Source organism: Homarus americanus, unplaced genomic scaffold (assembly GCF_018991925.1).
Source record: "Homarus americanus isolate GMGI-L3 unplaced genomic scaffold, GMGI_Hamer_2.0 scaffold39675, whole genome shotgun sequence".
Taxonomy (NCBI): domain Eukaryota; kingdom Metazoa; phylum Arthropoda; class Malacostraca; order Decapoda; family Nephropidae; genus Homarus; species Homarus americanus.
Window position 1 is genome coordinate 15,138,181 of NW_024736071.1, and position 18,433 is coordinate 15,156,613.

General features: G+C 44.4%; 1 protein-coding gene across 1 annotated transcript; it reads right to left on the bottom strand.

Annotated features, from left to right (window-relative positions):
- Window positions 1-1,500: 1,500 nt before the first annotated feature.
- Window positions 1,501-18,328, bottom strand: LOC121871711. The gene is made up of 3 exons (XM_042374124.1): window positions 18,226-18,328; window positions 16,200-16,883; window positions 1,501-2,255 (listed from the first exon to the last, which is right to left on the bottom strand). Exons 1-3 carry the CDS (start codon window positions 18,235-18,237, stop codon window positions 1,614-1,616), a joined length of 1,338 nt encoding a protein of 445 aa, XP_042230058.1. The 5' UTR covers window positions 18,238-18,328; the 3' UTR covers window positions 1,501-1,613.
- Between the last annotated feature and the right edge of the window lie 105 nt (window positions 18,329-18,433).

The following is an 18,433-nucleotide window of genomic DNA, read 5'->3' on the forward strand; positions in this document are numbered from 1 at the left end:
GGAATCAATGCTCTGTTTGTTCATTTAAGGGATAACAGCATTTGCATTGACTGGGATAATGCTTACTCCTCAATATTACCATGTAATTCAATTGATAATTAGGAACATCATAGATCAGTGTATTAAACATGCAAGCATTCAACATGAATTTGGGTAACGGCATCTGTACAAGCTGGACAATTTTGTAATTAAGAAGATTTGTGATCAGGTGAGAAGGCCGGGTGACTGACCATCTGGCCTGACCACCAACTTAGTATGTATACCCCAAAGATTAGTAGGTCATTTGCCTAATACCTGACCATTGTGGACCTGTCTCTCTCTCCTTTGTATATATACACCTTGTTTTGTACTCCTCTTTAGTCTGTACTCACCCCTGAAGATGTGAATTACACGAAAGCGCTTGGGAACTTCGTGTTTTTTTCTTTCCTTGTGGTTATCAGCATATATATATATATATATATATATATATATATATATATATATATATATATATATATATATATATATATATATATATATATATATATATATATATATATATATATATATATACACACACACACACAATCAACACCTCAACCCGCCAGGATTCGAACCCACGGCCCACGAGCCCATGACTGTGACCGAGGAACGCTACCTCTGGACCACCAGGATACTAAAAGCAGTCCTAGACTGTTATATTTCACACAAAGCCTGTTTAACATAAGCTCGTTGAACAGGCTTTGTGTGAAATATAACAGAGTCTACGACTGCTTTTAGTGTCCTTGTGGGTTGGTCGGTAAGCGTTCCCTAGTCCCACCCAGTAGGTCGAGGGTTCGATTCCTGGCTGGTGAGGTCGTTGATTATATATATATATATATATATATATATATATATATGCTGATAACCATGTGGTTATATGTGGTTATCAGCATATACCTAGATCACGCGTACCTACAGTGATTTACTTGCATATATATATATATAATGCTTCACTACGTCTGGTTAGATCAATGCTAACTTCATCACAGGTCCATTCTTTCCCCTCATTTACGTTTAGTTTAATTTATGATAGACAATCTACACCAATGACCGCCTGACCTGATTCTACAAACTGGCAAACGTCTTGAGTGACAGTTTAACGGGAACATCCCGTCGACACCAGCAGATATTGAGATGCCTTCTCCAATACCATGTTTATACGGTCAATATATAGTATAGGAAAATATTTTGATGACTTACAACTACGAGTAAAAATCACAAGTTTCAATTCCCAGTTTGTTATATCTCCTCAGAGACAGATTTTTACAAGAGGTTTAATTCTGAAGTCATCCAGAAGTTATTCATTGTATTTTGTGTTATTATTTTTCTTTGTCCCATAACTTGTATAATTTATGAAAAGTCTGTATGATTTTGCAATAGTAAACTGATAATTTAATTTCTCAAGAAATTAACCCACTGAGTCAGGATGATATTCTCAACACTAACATTTGATGAAAGCAAGGAGAAGTAAATCTGATAGTTGTTCATTGCATTTGCATATTCTTTATTTTGTAAGTGTCTGTTTATAGTACAACCAATACAGAGAAGAGTCGTAGACAGAGTTTTGGGTCAGGTATTCTGAGTCTTGCCTCCTAGCTCTTCTTCTGGACGAGGGTGCCGTCACTGAAGACGTAGCCAGAGGGTCCCTCCAGTAGGACTGTGACACCTGCCTTGCTGAACTGGACTTGAGTGCCATCATCCAAGATAGCGCCAGAGGGACCAAATAGGGCACGCTTCTGGCGGGCAGCCTGTTCAGCGGTGAACTGAATGTTGTTGCCATCTTTTCGGACGATACCGGAGGGTCCCTTCACAACATTGAAATAGTTATCGGCTTCTTCCTGGGTGAACTGGACATTTCTGCCATCTGTTCTGACGATACCAGAGGGTCCCACTAGGTCACGCTTCTGGCGGCCAACCTGTTCGGCAGTGAACTGGATGTTTTGGCCATCTCTGGTGACGATCCCGGAGGGACCCACCAAAACATTGTACTGGTTCTCGGCTTCTTCCCGGGTGAACTGAACGTTCACTCCGGTAGGTCTGACGATACCTGAAGCTCCGACCACATCATGTGGTCCGGCGGCATACTGAGTTACGGACTCCCTCTGGGTACCGGCCTTTTGGGCAGCTTCATCAGCAGAGAACTGGCGGTTATGTCCTGTGGCGGAGACGGCACCTGAAGGTCCAATAAGGACGTAGGCACGAGAGGTGACCACGATGGCGAGGAGACAGGTAACCTGTAGGTAAATTGTATAGTCACTAAGTCTAAATATTTGCCCATGTAAAAGTTCCTATAAACATATTTATATTGTATAAACTGATCTCTTGCCACCAAATATTAGGAACAGAAAGAAAACAGTAGGTGGCCGCTTACCAAAAGCTTCATGTTGACTTAGTGAGATGGTGAGAAAATTGCTCTAGATGCTTCTGGAGGCCGGATGGCTGTCGCATATCTTGGTGAGCACTGGCCTATATATACTGCTCCAGTGAGGTGGTCACGTGTTCCCAAGGCCTCTGGTGGGATGATCTACATACGAATCTTCAACTTTTTGCTTGTACTTGCTTGCTCATCTTGGTGCTTGACTGTTACTTGCCTCTTTGTTCACCAACTTCTTCTGTTTATTGTGATCTTATAGCCCAGCGTGGTATCATTCACAGCTCAATAGATAATACATCGATGAAATAAGATCACTGTTATCGATAAGGAATCAGTGAAAAATGCATCGATTAATGAAGTATCAGGCTTTAAGCCGGGATTATTAACGGGGCTTCGTGAGTGAGAAACCCAAGGCCATTCTACCTAGTGACTGTATCTGACGCCTCCTCCCAGTTCCTCAGGCAGGACGGCTCAGGCAGAGATCCACCCAACACTCAGGCTTCGGCACCTACCTGGCAGCACGTTTGTGGCTGTGTCCGTCACAAGTCGCTCCCGTCTGGAGGTGATGCGCTCTGTAAACCCAACAGTTCCCACAACTTTCCAGTTCCTCAAGCGCTGAAGAATTATGCTTGTGACCATCCCCGTTCAATACCTGGTCAAGACGTGGGGTGATGGGCCAACAACTAACACAACTTGTTGGATTTGTTTATTCATTGGTCAGCAAAGAAAAATTACAGTGGTGTTAGGCTGCAGGTTGTGGCTCTGAGCCCATTATGTGAGGGAGTACAGTCATGTTCATGTGGTAAATGAGGATTGCCTGTGTGCTCTTAAGGTCGTGAATATAATTTAGTGGATGGTGTTAAACTTAGCCTTTTTGGTAACAGTGTACTAGTCATATGACGGTAGTATATCCCAACTTGCAGGTGCTGGAAATAATATTCAGACTATCATCTGATCACAGGGTTATATTGGTGGTACGGGTCCACGTAATTCACTTGGAGGTTAACACAAGAATCTGTATGACTGTAAGCACTGTTAGGTAAATGAGTGAACTCAGTTATACAGGTTGTAATAATCATAACCCTATAGGATAATACTGGGCAACGTTGTGCGGAAGACAATCGGCATGGGCCCATCAACACTGAAAATTATTACACCAAATCATTGAACAAAGTAATTTAGGTAGTAACTACTAATAAATCAACTCATGGTTAACATAAAATATTCAAATCACACATTCCTGCGAAAGCTAAACTTTATGATCTTTTCAGATTTTGAATGTCAGTGTTACACAAATTTTAATATTTGTGTTATACGTTGGATTAAAATATACATGGAATATCCCATCGAGATCTTACGGTCGTATATATTGTTTACTCATTATGAAAATGTGTTTTGTTTCACTAAATATAGTAGATGTTATCCACGATTTAAGAAAAAGGCAATCTTCAGAAATTGTGTTGACATTTGCAGATACAAACAAGAATAGTAGTTTCGCAGTCAAGCTCCATAATGGTAGTAGAAAAGTTGAAATTTGATAGTGGCAAAAATATAAGATTTATATAATGTTTCTAAAGTACTCATGAAATCATAAAGTTAAATGAAATTTGGTAGAATTACTATTAAAAATAAAAACAAGTAATAACGAAAGTAAGAGGATGCCTATCTCGAGGAAGTTTGTCAGTTTTAATGTTGAACAGTGTCACAGTTTCACATTGTAGATGTCACCAACATAAACCAAAGGGACTCATGCATTAAACCTGGCAAGTGAAACCACACTATGACAAAACGTGGAACAAAATCGAGAGAGCTATAGAAATAAGGCTAATATACCTTCATGAATAATATACAGTTGACAGCGACATTACCATTTCCTGAGAAGGAAAGTATTTTACGAGTGTGTGTTGACAGTGGTGACATGGATATACATCATAACGGCTGACATAAGATTTATAAATATAGACAAAATCTAGTTGAATTTGGCATGGTAATAAGTCTTCAGGTTTATAGTGTGGTCCAGGTGCTTGGAGGACAAACATGCAGCGTTGGGTGTGGCAGGTGACCTTGTCGCACCACCTGAGTGTCGTGTGTGTCGGTTTATCAGGTAAACTGTACACACCCCAGCCTCGAGCCCTTGTATATTACGGTACAGTAACAGATAGACTTCGGTTATTGGGATGAAGGACACATTTTGTAATCTCTCTCTCTCTCTCTCTCTCTCTCTCTCTCTCTCTCTCTCTCTCTCTCCCTCTCCCTCTCCCTCTCTCTCTCTCTCTCTCTCTCTCTCTCTCTCTCTCTCTCTGTTCAATATTCCACACCAAAAGACTGCACCTAACCACTATCTACTGTACCATGCTGTATGCCTCTCACCCAACACCTACATTCACAGTTTCTCTCTCACATCACTCAACTTTCAATCTCAGTCACACATTTAGAAAGTTTAACTTGCCCTTCCTAAAAATCTCCAGCTGTGTTTCCTTTCTTTCGTATCACTTTAATATTTCTTGGTTATAGGTTCTGAAAAGTTCGCATCTTGCATCTACTTCTCAAACTAGAGATAAAACGAGCATTTTATTGGCTCGTGTACTAAGTTATTACTGTACAGCACAAAGATGGAACTAGGTATGCTCTCTATGATAATCGTTAAATTAGTAGGTTTGATTTTAGAAGCATCATACCGACGTTTTGAAAGGTTGCAATCAGAGTAGTATCATATATTTAACAAGGAAAATTCAATCTTGTACAACATTTTATTTTATGCAATATAAAACAAAGAATTTTACTAATCCTTAGGAACCTGCTGCCACTTCTGAGTGCGTGAGTAATTTATAAATGATAGATTGTTAGTAAATCTGTATCAAAATAAAATAACCAAACACAAAATGTGATGAAATTTGGCTAGTAATATATAGGTTAGGATAATCTTGTATATAAATTATTCAGATGTGTAACTGTCAAAACACAGCAGCTTCTTGAATAATGAGGAGAGACTCATAGAAGAAAATGAAATCATTGCTTCAAACGACTCCTCCCACTCCTTCTGTTTTTGTTTCTGTTAAATGACAGGATGAGGGAAATAAGGAAGAGAGAACTGTACTTATTTGGTAGAGCCGTTTATTATGGAATGTTTCTCATAATTTTTATCTGGTAATATGCATTCTAAGAATAGCACTGACCCCGATCTTCATAGAATGACCGATTAGTCTCATGACACTTAGTTTAGTTGAATGTTGTAGCCGTGGAAGATCATAGTAACTGGTTCCAGCTGGATCACAAGATGTGACAGTTCTGGAGAACAACAATTCAGCGAACCAAAGCGAATAGAGTAAAATAAAAACCGAAAGCCATAGAAAGAGAGAGAGAGAGAGAGGATGAGCAGACGCAAAGTCCTAGGTCCACACTCAAGGTCACTTGGCTGGTACCTGAGTTCCCAACACCTGCAACAAAGACTGGTCAGGGGGGAGGGGTACCAGGGAGTATCTTGTAGTGCCTCGTTGATTTATGATCTGGTTCAGACAGGGTCTTTAACACCCGTAGGTTAGGAGGGAAGCCTACTTTCATGATATCTAATAGTACATGAATCCTTATATTAGTACTACCATAGGTCAGGTGGACGGTTTCATAACACTTGACAGTACCTTGTTAATAAAAGACCCGATAAATATCATTGATACGTTACCCACAGGTCGGGAGTGGCATTATAATAGTACCTGACAGTGTCTTGTTAATTGATTACCTGTCAATGGGTCACTATTTATGGGTACGGTGGAGAGATGGTCATTCTAGTTTGGATTGGCAGTTCACTGATCCTAATTAATGAATGACCTGTGAACCCAGCACCTGAATAACGTCATGATATTGGTACAAGGGCAAGTGGATGTTTACAGTTTCGCCTAAGTAGATAAACCAATAACACAGCTGGCGTGAGTTATTTAGCGAAGTAGTAAAACATAATAAAAATAAGTTGAAGACAAAGAGAAAATTGAATCTAGTAAAATGTATAAATTTCTTCACCCTCGATGATTGTTTTTATTGATGACACCTTTTTATATATTTAAATGAGGTTAATGAATAATTATGTTGATTCAATGAGTCAGTTGGTATTTTATTGATCAGATTAAGAAGAGAGACACAGCAGGTGTTGTGTAGAAGTAAGTAATAGAATAAAGGTGAAGAAGACAGACTTAAAGAATAATACATTGTAAAGAACATGAATTATGGATATATGATGGAGAATTATTGGTAATTAAATATATGCACAAAAAAAAGACTGTTGCGCCGTCCGGGAATAATTTAATATTAGCTTGAATAGCGGAAGGGTAAAAAAAAAAATGCTCCTCTGGTGTGTCCTGTACTGTAGTGATCCTTTAAGATTCGTGTTTTTGTATAATTTCCAAGTCATAACTGATATTCTTCTAGCTATCCTTGCTTTTTGTAACACTTTGTTGTACCTTGTCAATGTAAAACCATTTGATGAGTTGTGGTAGACGTGTGTTGGAACACCATCAGTCATACGCTTGCGGAAGAACTTGAATTGTTCCATCTTAACTCCTATAAAACAACACCCTAACCTTTCCTCCCCTAAAGAAACACGCTCTTCCTGCGTCCCTCCTTCCCTAAGATATCCTAGAGAGAGAGAGAGAGAGAGAGAGAGAGAGAGAGAGAGAGAGAGAGAGAGAGAGAGAGAGAGAGAGAGAGATCTATTTGCTTTATTTTGTGCATGGAATGCCATGTAATAAGTACTAAAGTGAGTTAATATATTATAACATGCCGCCATTATCTTTGTCTACACTACATTAAAAGCTATTGTGAATTTAGTAGTACTTGTCAATGCCGTTCCACAATCTCTCTCTCTCTCTCTCTATATCTCTCTCTCTCTCTCCTTTTGTTTTTGTCTCTGTTAAATGACAGGATAAGGGAAATAACGACAGGAGTACTGTACTTAACGGGTAGACATGTTTATTATGGTATGTTTCTGATAAATTTGCATCTGGTAAAATACATTCTAAGATTACCACTGACAATGATCTTCATAGAACGGCCGACTAGTCTCATATATAACGGCACTAAATACGATTGGAGCAACGTCACTAGTGGAGTTCCGCAAGGCTCAGTACTTGGACCATTATTATTTATTATATACATAAACGCTATAGATATCGGCGTAGACAGCAACATAAGTAAATTTGCTGATGACACTAAAATAGGGCGTGTAATTAAATCTGACGAGGACTCCACAAAACTACACTAAGATCTAAACAAATTTTTCGAATGGTGTGAAAAATGGCAGATGAAATTCAATGTTGACAAATGTAAAGTACTCAGTGTGGTGTGGTGGATGTAATCCTAGACAAGGTTCTTGAAACTCCAGGGCACGAGCAGTAGGTATATTCAATAAGTGGTACAAGGCTGGGCGTGATAGCCAACCGATACAGGAGCGGTTACTAGGGACCCCGGACCGTAGGTAGGCCGAGGCCGATCTGAGGGAAATTAGCTAGCCAGGCAAGGGGAGTTGCTAGACATTCCTAGGACAATAAATGAGGTCTTCTAATTACTCGACTAGCGCGGTACAGACATAGTACATCGGGACATAGTAAATGAACATAGGCATTAGACATAAGCATGGACATCAGACATGCTATAATAATATGTAGTGATACAGACATGTGAATAAATGGTACAATGAATGGTAACAAGAGTCCTGGTGTCAGGCGTGTTCACATATCTTGGTATGTACATATCTATACACCTCCCTCCCCCTTTACGCTCGTAGTGCAATCTCGAGCGGCTACGGACTCTTTTTCCATGAGTCGGGGGGAGCGGCGAGGGACAATGGGAGGATCAACTGACGACCTTCGTTCCTGGTCTGGGCAAGGGGACACAGGGGACGGGGAGGAGGGTTCGTCACTAGAGGATGGCACTGGGCGGAGATGGCGTCTGTTTCGCCACCACACACGACCACTGGGGAGGCGGACTTGGTACGAACGAGGCTCGCCACGGCCCATGACGACCCCAACCTTGTCCCAGCGGTGTGACGTCGGGTCCTGGATTCGTACTTGCTGGCCGACGGCCAACCTGGGAAGGGGGCGGGCTTGGGCGTCATAGTGGCTTGTCACTTGGGCCATCCGGGCAGCCTCACGGCGGTCACACTCGTCCGCCTTGATCTGCCATTCATCTAAGAAGGACTGGGGGTGGGCAGGCACACAAGTACGAAGGGGGCGGCCATACAACACCTGGGCAGGAGAGCGTCCGGCAGGGGTAGGGGTGTTACGGAGTTCCAGTAGGCCCCTGTCGAACTCCTCGCAGTCCAGGTTCCCCGTCGGTGCTGTCTTGAGGATGAGGTATTTTACGGACTTTACCGCTGCCTCGGCGTGGCCATTCGCCTGCGGGTAATGAGGGGAGGTGACGATGTGGTGGACGCCCCAGCGTTCGGCGAAGCTCTTGAACTCGTGGCTATTGAACGGGGGCCCACCGTCGGTTCGGAGGCGGAGAGGCACTCCGACTTCCCGGAAGAAGCAACAAAACATCCGGATGACCCTGGAAGAGGTGGTGTCCCGACCACAGGGAACTACCACGGGCCATCCAGAGAGCCTGTCGGCGACCACCAGGAAAGACTTTCCGGCCACATTAAAGAAGTCGGCGGACACGGACTCAAAGGGCCGCTTTGGGAGGTCGTTGCACAGGTACGGCTCTTGTTGCTGGCTGGGTTGGAGTTGCTGGCAAGGCTCACAGGCCTCAACCGTGCTCTTAATATCGGCGTCAATACCAGGCCAGAAGACGGTCTGACGGGCTCTGCGCCTGGTGGCTTCAACGCCGCGGTGGCTGTCATGGAGGCGGGATAAGGTGCGCCGGCGGAGGGCAGCGGGAACGACGATCCTGGGGCCGTACAACACCAGCTCTCCGTCCGCATAGAGGCTATCCCTTAGCTTCCAGAAGGGGAGGGCGGAGGCGTGAATGTCGTAGCGGTTGGTGGGGAATCCAGCGGAGACGTAGTCGAGGAGTTGGACGTATGCCGGGTCTTGAGCGGCGGCGATGCGAAGCTCCTGGAGAGTCCTATCGTCTTCGATGGAGGGCGTCGTCGTCGTCTTGTCAGCAAGAGAAGTGGCTGTGTGTGTCACTAAAGACCGAACGTGAGCAGCGGCCGTGGTACAGTCGACTTCATCTTCAGGTGTGGGGCGACTAACAGGGGCTCGGGAGAGGGCGTCTGGTATGCACAGAAGCTTCCCGGCGCGCCACACAGCTGTAAAGACGTAAGGGGCGGTCTTCTCTTTGAGACGTTGGAGGCGAGGATTTTCGATGGCGTCCAACGTGTAGTGATTGAGGATGGGTATGAGCGGGCGATGGTCCGTCATGAGGGTGAAATGCCCAAGGCCGAACAGGTAAAGGCGGCACTTGGCCATAGCCCAGGCGACTGCCAGCATCTCTAGTTCAATGGTGGCGTATCTGGTCTCCGTGTCCGTCAAAAACCTGGAGCCACACTGAACTAAGCACAGTCTACCCTGGCCGTGGTCTTGAAGGAGGGCATATCCGAGGCCGTATAGACGGGAGGCGTCGGTCTGGAGGACCACTGGTAAGGACGGGTCGAAGGGTGCCAGGACTGGTGGTGACAGCAACGCCTTCTTAACATTCCTGAACGCTAGGTCGTGGTCAGGAGTCCAGAGGAAGGAGCGCTTGGGGCTCATGAGGGGGCGTAGAGGTTGGGCTGATGTGGCGATTTTAGGGGAGAAGTCGGCCAGCTGATTTACCAGGCCCATAAATGAGCGAAGGTCGGTCAGGTTCGCTGGAGTAGGGAAGTCCCTGATGGCCTTGACCTTCTCCTCATCAGCTGAGATCCCCTCTGGCGAGATGTTGTAGCCGCAGTAGTTAACTTGGGGGGCGGCGACCACAAATTTATCTTTGTTCAGGGTGATACCATGGGCACGACATCTTGTGAGCATCAGATGAACTCGGTTCAAGTGGGCCGGGAGATCATCGTCGAAGAGCAGGATGTCATCTACGACCTTCACGCAGTTGGTGACACCCTGCAGAGCCATATCCCCACGGAGGCAGTACGCATCCCCCGTTGCTGCGAAGCCCATGGGTCCGCGGCAGTGTTGGAAGCGGCCGTAGGGCGTGATGAATGTAGTGAGGTGGCGATCTTCTTCCGCCAGGTCGACTTGCCAGTACCCATGTAGTGCATCCGCCGTGGTAAAGAACTTTGCAGACGGGGTGACGCTGCGGACTGCTTGGATGGGCGTAGGCGATGGATGGGCGGGACGGGAGACCTGCGAGTTGAGATGGGTGAGGTCCACTGTGATGCGAACACCTACAGGCTTGGGTGCCAAGACCATAGGGTGGCACCACTCGGAGGGCTCCTCGCCAGCGTGTCTGATGATCCCCTGCTGCACCAGAGAATCGAGCTCCGCCTTCACCTTGTCCCGTATGGCAAAGGGGATAGGCCTGGGTGTGTGGATGGCGAAAGGCGTCGCGCCAGGCTTGAGGTGGATTCTCATCGGGGGGCCTGTCATCTTCTTGAGCGGCGTCTTCTGGAGGTCGGGCTTGGAGACAAGGACGTCGCTGAACTGACGAAAAAAGAACTCCCGGGCGGCAGCAGGTGTGGTCATGGCTGAAACAGGTATCTCTGCACACCTGTTGAGGTGTGTCACAGCGAGGATGGGCTTTGGGAACTCGGATGAGACGATGGCCAAGTCCTGACAATGGCCACATGACAAGAGAGGGGTTTGGATGCCCTCATGGACGTGGACTGTGGCAAGGCAAGACTTGGGACCGAGCTGTAGTGTTGCCTTGAAGCAACCCAAAGGTGGAGACATCGGGGACCCGTCCGCTGTGAGCACGTCGTTCATGGCTGTGGGTGACAGGCTACTCCTGGGGATGTTGAGGGCGTCCAGGTGTGTTGGTCCAATCACCGTGATGTCCGCGCCCGTGTCAGGTATCATCAGGAGGTTGGAAGAGTTGGTACCGTAGGACAGACGAACATTGACGGGCTTGGGGGACCTGTCACTCGAGGTATCATCCACGCGTCGGCATCCTTTGTTATTCTTGGGAGACGGTGGTGTGGACGTTCTGTCGGGCTGTGAAGAGACGTTTTGACCTGGAGATGGAGGCTTCTTGGTGGACCTGCAACACTTGGCGAAGTGTCCTTGCTTGTTGCAAGCGTTGCATGAGGCCTTGTTGGCAGGACATCGAGGTGTGCGGGGCCAATGGCCTTGAAACCCACAGTTTCGACATGTACTATCAGCCGCAGGGCACTTTCCTGGACCATGCTGGTGCTGACAGTTTCTGCAGGATTCGGGAGAAGAAACTGGTGACTGTGACGGGGGCTGTGGAGAGGACGTCGTCTGCATCTGGCGTTGATTCCTCTTGTAGGTGGAGACGGCGTGGACTTGAGATGGCGATGAGTGTATAGCTGAGGCAGCCTCTCTTGTGGCCTCATACGACCTGCAACAGGTGACGAAGTCGGTGAGGGAAGAGGCGGCGTCGAGGGTGAGGAGTTTCTGAAGCAGGTCCTCGTCACGTACACCCATCAGCAAGATCATCTTGAGCTGGATCTCAGCACAGGTTACAGGATCGCCTGTACATAGGTCCACCTCGGTTGCTAGGTCCTTAAGTCGTGCATAGAAGTCTGAGAATGATTCCCCAGAAGCTTGTTTGCAGGATAGCAGTTCCCTACGACGCAAAGCTTCATTGCGGAGGCCACGGAAATGACTCTGCAAGGCGTTTAAAACCTCTGTCACTGACCTGGGGGAGTCAGGGGGGATGGCTAGCGTGTGCTCTAGGAGGCGTTGAACATCGAGGGAAATGCACGATCTTAATTGGATGAGTTGTTTATGAGGGGGCATTCGGTAGAGGTCAGACATAACAGCAAAGTCTTCGAAACGACGTCGCCATTGACGGTATACTTGATATGTTGCATCAGATTGAAGAGGTGGGGGACTGGGAACTGAAGACTTGCTGTGCAGGGGTGTACTCGAGACGGCAGGCGGTGGAGGAGGCACGGAGAGGTCGACGAGAGTTGAGACTGGAACGGGTGGTTGAGAAGACACTGAGGCATACCTAGGGGAGATAGGTGACGTGTGAGGAGGCGTTGTCTGAAGGATAGATGAAGAGGCTGAAGCTGGCGAATTGGTTGTGGCAGCTGGTGAAGTCGTCCTCGTTGCCAGCAATTCCAATAGGTCCAGGAATTTGCGGTTATCAGCTTGGTGTTGTTGTTGAAGTTGAAGGCGGTAAGCTGATTCCTCTGACTGTCTTGACAATTCCTCTTGACGTCGTTTTTCCTCCTCTAATTGACGTCTTTGGGCTTCCTTCTCTTGAGAAACTTGTAGGAAGTGGATTAACTGACGTATATCCTGGCTCCCATCCTTTGAATTTGGCGCGCCCGGCGTGTGAGGCGTGAGGGGGGGTGGGAGGGTCTGTGAGGCGTCGTCTTCCTCATAATCCTCATATAAATTTCCCAGCAAATCGTCGTGGTCAGACATCTCGTGCTTGGTATTGTTGCGATGGGAAAGACAAGGAGAATAAGGTGAAGTGCTATATTTTCGCCAATGGATTTGCTTAAGTGCAGGAACTGGCTGGCAAGTAAAAGAGTACTGACTGTAATATTTGTGAAGTGAGAGGAGGCGGCTAGCGGCGGTGTATTCCTCCGCGCGCCCGGGCGAGATGCTGGTGATGTCAGTGGAGGGGACGCGGGCAGTGGCTTGCGAGCCTCCGTGGATGGGGGGTGTATGCCGGAAGTGCTGTCTTGGAAACTGGGCTGAAGGCGTGTCTGCTACCTGTAGGGCCGCAGAAACATAGCAAAGAGACATGAAAGGCACTGCACTTCACTTAGGGCACTTCACAAGGTCACAAAGCACTTTAAATCCAGGGGCACTGTGGAGTATATCTTCTGGGCGGGAAACAGACGAGGCCGGAAACAGACGGGGCCGGCTCTTGAGGCTTGTAAACTGTCGTGTTGGAGCTACTCAAACTGCGCCATGTGGTGTGGTGGATGTAATCCTAGACAAGGTTCTTGAAACTCCAGGGCACGAGCAGTAGGTATATTCAATAAGTGTACAAGGCTGGGCGTGATAGCCAACCGATACAGGAGCGATTACTAGGGACCCCGGACCGTAGGTAGGCCGAGGCCGATCTGAGGGAAATTAGCTAGCCAGGCAAGGGGAGTTGCTAGACATTCCTAGGACAATAAATGAGGTCTTCTAATTACTCGACTAGCGCGGTACAGACATAGTACATCGGGACATAGTAAATGAACATAGGCATTAGACATAAGCATGGACATCAGACATGCTATAATAATATGTAGTAATACAGACATGTGAATAAATGGTACAATGAATGGTAACAAGAGTCCTGGTGTCAGGCGTGTTCACATATCTTGGTATGTACATATCTATACACTCAGTATAGGAGATGTAAACAGGGAAACCAGATACCTGATGAACAACAATGTTATTGAGAAATCCGACTGCGAAAAAGATTTAAGAGTAATGATAAGTAGGAATCTTAAGCCAAGTAAACAATGTGTTTTTGCTCGAAACAAGGCTAATAAAATACTTGGGTTATAAAAGAGTGTTAGTTACAATACTAACAAGGTCACCCTAAGACTATATCTTGTGCTTGTGAGACCTCACTTCGATTACGTAGTTCAATTCTGGTCGCCGTATTACAGAGTGGATATAGAATCCTTGGAAAGAATTCAGAGGAGAATGACAAGACCAATCCCGGGCATTAGGAACCTTGAGTACAGAGACAGGTTAAAGCATCTTAATTTGCACTCCCTCGAGAGACGTAGAGTGAAGTGTATAAATGGAAGTCAGGGCTGAACAAAAGGGCCATTACAAAGGTATTCAAACTATCCAAACAGGAGCGAACTCGTAACAATAGTTATAAAATAGACAAATTTATATTTAGGCGCGAAATAGGTAAACATTGGTTTGGAAATAGAGTTGTGGACGAGTGGAACAAGTTACCAAATATCATCATTAACTCGAACACCCTCTGGATAGCTTCAAACGTAGGTTGAATGGATATGTGAGCAATAGGGGTTGGGTGTGAAAGGGACTGCCAATAGGCCCGCTGCAGTTTCCTCCATTCTTATGTTCTTATGTTTACGTGAAGGTAAAACGTTTTCTTATGCCTTTGTGCGGTTTTAGTGACACAATTAACATTCCCAACACTCTGTACTACACAATGAGGACCAGAGTACTTAGACTCTCCAACATCTCAGTATTAATTTCCTTCACATTCTCGAGCAACAAGACCACATAAGAAATACTTAAGAAATACTGCATATTACAACAGGCCGAAAGAAAAAGAAGAAGAGGCAAATATTAACTCAAATAAAATACACTTAAAAAAGTATTTCGACGTTAAGACAAAGAATGAAGGAACAGTATACAAAAATAGGGAATAACACCAATTTTGTCTCCAGGAGAACTTAGAGGATGTCCATCGTCAAATATGTGTAGGAGTCATGGTGAGAAGAAACATAACACACTGCATACACTGATTATATGTAAATCTAAGTGGAGCATGTCGGGGGAATGACTCCACCCTTTCGCCGAGAATGATTCTATCCTGCCGTTTGAAAAGATTTTACTCGACCGCCGGCTCTGCATATCTGGAATATTTAATAATTTCATGTCTTTCTTTATCCTAATGCGTTGTGGATAGTGAAATCCTCTAGTCTTTTTTGTTTACATATATTTCATTATACTGTATTCAGATATAACATCCATGGGAATATCACTTGGTTATTTTGGGTTATTATTTAAAGTTAATTACAAATGTGTTGTAATAATGCCTGATTAAAAAGTATGTAAAACAATTGTATTGGAATGTAGTCTAACCATTTTGGAAGGTAATTTTTAAGATGAATTTCATGTGCATGATTGATATCTGGTGAAAATTATGTATTTACTGAAGTATATTTGTTGACAAAGTAGCTATCAACACCCTGTCCCGAATATATTCATAACATTTCGTTTGCTTTGATGAGTTTATGACCACAATAGATTCTTAGTTACGATAGCTTGATCGCACCTTGACAGGTTCAAAGCTGTACTATGAGCGACCTTTGAAATCCTTCACGGTGTATGTCCTGCGTCATGTTCCCGAGTTCACCTGAAGCTGACATATTCATTTCACTCGTTAAAGAATTACACGCATCGTCCTCTGCGCGCATTTACGGAATTTCTCGTAAATAGAGGCCAAGTATTTTTGTTGGGTAGAAATACAAGAGATGGCAGCTATTATTCTTGTAGTGTTTTAGGGCACCAAGTAGGAGTGTTGTAGTGATGGGATGATAATGACGCTGGTGATTTTGATGATCAAGGTGTTGATAACGATCAAGGTGATGATGATAATGTTTGATGGTGATGGTAATAGTGATAGTGATGGTGGTGGTAGCAATTAGTATTGTTTTCATTTATTAAGTTCAAAAGCAAATGGACACCATTTGTATCTCTGGAAGGAGAACGTGATGTGTTTGTCGTTGTCTTCCACAACAAGGTAGAAAGTTTAACCTCCGGGAGATGAAATGAATTACAGTCAAGGATTGTATGGTTATGACTTTATTTCACTGTGTTCTTCTCAACAAAATTCTTCACTGTATAACTTTTGGCAAAAACTTGATTGGTAAAAAAACAAATAAAATATTTTGATGACAATATTCACAAAGGTCTTAAATTTTCATGCGGCTGCAGTTTTACATGAACGAGCGTGCATGTTTAATGACCAACCTGGTTTTGTTTTACAAATTAAGAAGACCTCAAGACTAGAGAGTAGCTTTAAGACGTCAGGCAACTCATTGCAGCTGGATGTTCTTGCCGTTGGAGAGGAGGATACCGGAGGGACCAACAAGGACCACTTTCACTCCGTGCTCCAACTGGATCTGTTGACCATCAGAGGTGATGATACCAGACTCACCTATTACATGACGCTTGCTGCGCTTCTGGACGAGGGTGCCGTCGCTCATGACGTAGCCGGAGGGTCCGTCAAGCAGGATGGTGACGCCTGGCTTGGAGAACTGGATGGGGATACCTTCAGCAGTGATCATGCCAGAGGGTCCAATTAAAGGGGCCGAACGCTTGGTGCGGGGGACAAAGTGGAGGTCATCAGTGAGTTGGATGTTGCTGCCGTCTTTGGTGACGATGCCGGAAGGTCCAACCAGAACAATGTTGTCGACCTGATCCTGGGTGAACTGGACATTATTACCGTCAGGGCGGACAATTCCTGAGTGACCGATGACACCTCTCTGGGATACGAACTGAGGCACGGGCACGGGGGCAGGATGGGTGGCCACGTGCAGGGTAGCCTCACCGTGAGTCAGCTGGCGGTTATTCCCAGACTTGGTAACAATGCCGGAAGGTCCTATTAATGCGATATCATTGGCGAAGTCGTGAGAGAACTGAGTGTTGACACCATCGGGACTGATGATCCCTGAATGCCCAACCTGTGCGCTGACGCCGACGGCGAGCACACAGATAGCTGCCTGTGGTAGAATTATTTTATCAATAAATTATATTTATATATACATCAACGATAATCTAACAATGATAATAGTACAAACACTTCTACGAACATTTAATGGTTCTACTTCTTTTTTCTATCACTACAACTGCTAATGTTATTGATATTGACGATAATTACAATAGCCATCTTACTGTATTTTTTATTTCTGGTCTCCGCATCAACCAACAATATAAGCATCTAAATAATGAATGCATATATAAAGACAACCATCGCGTACTTCTTCCTTTTCTCTGCCCCTCTGTACATCCTATATGTTAATATCTATCATTTTTTCTCGTTCTTATTGTATCTCCTCCTCTCCTACAGTAATGTATTTATTCATGGGAACTAGGAACATCCAGAAAGAGTGACAAGTGTGTAAAAAGAAAGAATAAGAATTAATTAATTCATTTATGACTTCAACATTCTTCAGAGTCGAGATTCAAGAATGAATAAATAATATGCTTCCATGAACTCACATAAAGTAACGAGAATATACAGTATTAATGAAGTTTTGATCCCGGGTTTTTAATATTTCCCATTTTTTTAAGGTCTGCCGAGAGCTCGTGATTGAACAGGGGGCCCACTTCTTTGTATCCCAACCTATCTTAACTATTAGATTTGAGGCCTAGTCTTAACAGGGACCCCAGTCCAAAAGAACAACAACCCTAATAGACTCCAAACATAATGGTTAGGCTATTGTCTATTAGGACTGAGGACCACTTGACCAGCCGAACTGATCAAGACATACCTGTACTTCAATAAACATCTGAAAACTTACTAAAATCATGATCTGAGGAAACATGAGATTGGTAAATAACCTTAGAAAATATTAAGGTAAATATATTAGAGTGCTTAAACTTTGATATCTCTTATAATTATGAGGGTGACAAAGAGTGTCAATACAAAAACTAAAGAACTTTGTTTTAAATATATCAAAGTATCTCTCATGATTACATTATTATGCTCACTGCCATAAGAACAAGAAGGAAGAGGATAAATAAATTAGTATCTAGAATGACAAATTACTTTCATATGATCCAATGTTTACATTTCTCTCAGCTGGAGAAGAATATAACTACATCAACAACAAAACTGTACAAAATTTACCTTAGCTGGGGAGGACTTAATCTACATCATCTTACCTGAGGCCAGTAAGTTAACTAGAAAGTCCATGTCTAGATAACTAAAGAAAATAAAAGAAACATATTTTTTCTAGGTATTTGTATAGTGGCCAGGAGGAACACCTTAATATGGTACCTGATCCCAGTTGTTATGTTTTACTGTTAGTGATATGATGCAAAATATAATGAATGATTTACCAGAATCTTCATGTCTAGTTTGCTTATGCTGGTCTGAGAACTCCACAAGAGGCTTCTGCGACCCGGATGGTTGTGTCGATCTGTGGTCAAGAGGTGGCTTTTATACCGCTCAACATGGTGAGCATTGTGATTCCTTGGTCTGTGATTGGCTAACCATATTGTCACCGCCTCACTTGTTATTGGTCAGACCTCAACCCTTGCGTTAGTT